This window comes from Homalodisca vitripennis, unplaced genomic scaffold (assembly GCF_021130785.1).
Source record: "Homalodisca vitripennis isolate AUS2020 unplaced genomic scaffold, UT_GWSS_2.1 ScUCBcl_4;HRSCAF=275, whole genome shotgun sequence".
In the NCBI taxonomy this organism is placed as follows: domain Eukaryota; kingdom Metazoa; phylum Arthropoda; class Insecta; order Hemiptera; family Cicadellidae; genus Homalodisca; species Homalodisca vitripennis.
Window position 1 is genome coordinate 448,910 of NW_025776145.1, and position 2,788 is coordinate 451,697.

General features: G+C 35.8%; 1 protein-coding gene across 1 annotated transcript; it reads left to right on the plus strand.

The window, feature by feature from the left end:
- The first annotated feature begins 225 nt into the window (after positions 1-225).
- Positions 226-2,484, plus strand: LOC124370144. Its single transcript, XM_046828433.1, has 2 exons — positions 226-476; positions 758-2,484. The coding sequence occupies exons 1-2, from the start codon at positions 241-243 to the stop codon at positions 2,172-2,174; spliced, it is 1,653 nt and encodes a 550-aa protein (XP_046684389.1). The 5' UTR covers positions 226-240; the 3' UTR covers positions 2,175-2,484.
- The last annotated feature ends 304 nt before the right edge of the window (positions 2,485-2,788 follow it).

A 2,788-nucleotide genomic window follows, 5' to 3' on the forward strand; every position in this document is an offset into this window, starting at 1 on the left:
TCCAAAACCAGCTATATCAAACTACAATAACTTACAATGTTTCATGTTTCTGTGTCAAAATAAGTTAAATCCCAAAAGACTTTTCCTATAGGGAACTGCTGATCATTTTCCTTCTGAATTAATTGTTTATTTTGTTGGCTAATTTTAAATTTCAAAGGCTAAAATAGTGTTATAAGAAGCAATAGCACTCAATTATTTAACATTATTTTAAAAGCTCCGGATTTGTTGTGTGTCATAAACATGGAGGCTGAACATACAGGAGGTATTTTAGAAGGTAGTGAAGGCGTTGGTATTGATATTATAAATGCTGAAGTTGTAATTGTTCAACAAGAAAATGTCAATATAATGGACATAACAGTGGAAACTCCACAAAATGTGGAACAAGTAGAGTTGGTAGAAGAGATGCCTGGCCCTTTGGCAAAGAAAAGGAAGAAAAACGAAAGAGCATGGAAGAAAACTGTTGCAAAAGTTGCTAGGTAAGTTAACAACATTTGGTAAAGAAAACTAAACTAGCCTAATCTTAACACTCATTTGAACTAAAATAACCTAACCTCAACTAAGCTAACCTAACCTCAACTAAACTAACCTATAACCGCAACTAAACTACTTAATCTCAACCAGCCTAAAGTAATTCAGCTTAGGCCCTAACTTAACTACAACAGTTTTTGACAACGTTTGCGATCTATAATTTGTTTTTATTACAGGTTAGTATTTTTTTAAAGGTATAGGAGAACTAATAATCCCTATTTTGTTTTAGACACCGCCCGAAGGGATTTCCACAGATGCCTAGTTGTAAACATTCGGCCAAAAGTAAGTACCGCTGCGCAGAACTTTCCCTGCAGGATGTTAGAAAGATACATCAGCAATACTATAAAGACGCTGACCTTCAATCAAAGAAGAATTTTATTCTTCAGCACGTCATTGTTTCCTCAGCAAAAAGGACTCGTCTTCCAGAAGGTATCAAATCAAAAAGAAATGTAAGTACTGACTTTTTCTTACCTAAAATGAGGAACAACAAAACTGAGAATGTTAAAGTATGTCGGGCAGCACTACTTACAATTTTGCAAGAGAGTAAAAACCGAGTGCAATTGATTTGCAAAAAGTACCTGGAAACAGGCGTCGTACCTTTGGAGACTCGTGGAGGAGCACGCCAAGTTGATAAATATAATATAAAGAAAGACAGCATCAAATCTTTTATTAAAACATTTATTCCAGTACAAAAACACTATTGCAGAGCGAAAAACAAGCATAGGCAATACCTTCCAAGTGAGCTTAACATTACAAAAATGTGGAAAATGTATATTGAGCAGCATCCAACTGAAGAATTAAAGTGTGAGTATGACTTTTTCAGGCTGGTTTTTTCTGAGAACTTTAACATTGGTTTTGACGCTCCGTACACTGATAAGTGTTCAACCTGCACAAGGCTTGAGTGTGAACTAGCCACAGAAAAAGATGCAGGCAAGCGTGAAACACTAAAGCTAAACCTAAAAGCCCACAAAGTCCGTGCAGACAAATTCTACAAACTTTTGCAAGAAAATAATGATAAAGAGCTTATTCTGAGCTATGATTGTCAGAAAAATCTTGTCCTTCCTAAAATACCGGACCAAGCCGCATACTATAAGCGCCAGCTATATCTATATAATTTTGTGATTTGTGAGGGACATTCTAAAGTCCTCTTGAATTCAGAAAACACCTTTTCTTACCTCTGGACTGAAAACCAGTATGCAAAAGGGTCCAGTCAAATTGCATCTGCTGTTTACCACAGGTTAACAAGCGCTAACATGGAAAATGTCACCACAGTCAAACTTTTCTCTGACGGCTGTGGTGGCCAAAACAAGAACACAACTGTTGTCGGTATGATTGCTCATTGGCTCCTGAAAGATGCACCTAAACATGTTACTAAAGTTGTACTACTCTTTCCGGTAGTCGGCCATTCTTTCATTCCCCCTGATAGAGTGTTTGGAGTACTTGAAAGGAAATTTCAAGATCTGAGTGTAATCAACAATCCCAATGAGTACACTGAAATAATTGAAAAGCACTGTACTGTTGTGAAACTTGGGACGGATTGCCCTGTGAGTGATTGGAAAACTCTAACCGATGCTGTTCTAAAAAAAACCAGGACAATGGCATTTTCAATTTCAAAAGGCCAAGAAATTTATCTTTTCAAGAAGTAAAAGTAATCCAAACTCCATCCTGGTACAAGGAGAAGCAAACTATGTATTTGAAATCGGCGAGAGTAAGTCAGTAATGAAAAGGGGGAAAAATTTTGACAATGCAGTTTTGAGAGTGATACAAGAAGGACACCCAGTGAAACAAGTAAAAATCAATGATGTGAAATGCTTGCTAAATCTCCACTATGGAAATGACTGGCAACGGGAGCCAAAGTTGAAGTTTTTCAAGGACTTATTCCAGCTACCTACCACCAATCAAGGCGAAGAAGATGATGATGATGATTTTGAAATAAATGAAGAGGATGAGCCTATGATTGAGTAAAAATATTTTTAATAAACGACACATTTATTTTATAAACTCTGTAGATAAATAAATTCATGGTTTTGTATTGAAAATGAATACGATTGTGTTCATTAATCCTAACCTAACTTTACCTAACAATATAGGCTACAATGTTTTGAGAAAAAAGGATTTAATAATATAAGGTTCTGTTTTTAACTTATTTTGGAATGGTAAACGCAATTTAACTGGTTTTGGAACCAAAGTTAAAAAGCAAATGGCGGAGAGTAAGTTTCCAAAAGCAGCTAAATCATAGTTACTGTTCCAAAACAAGCTA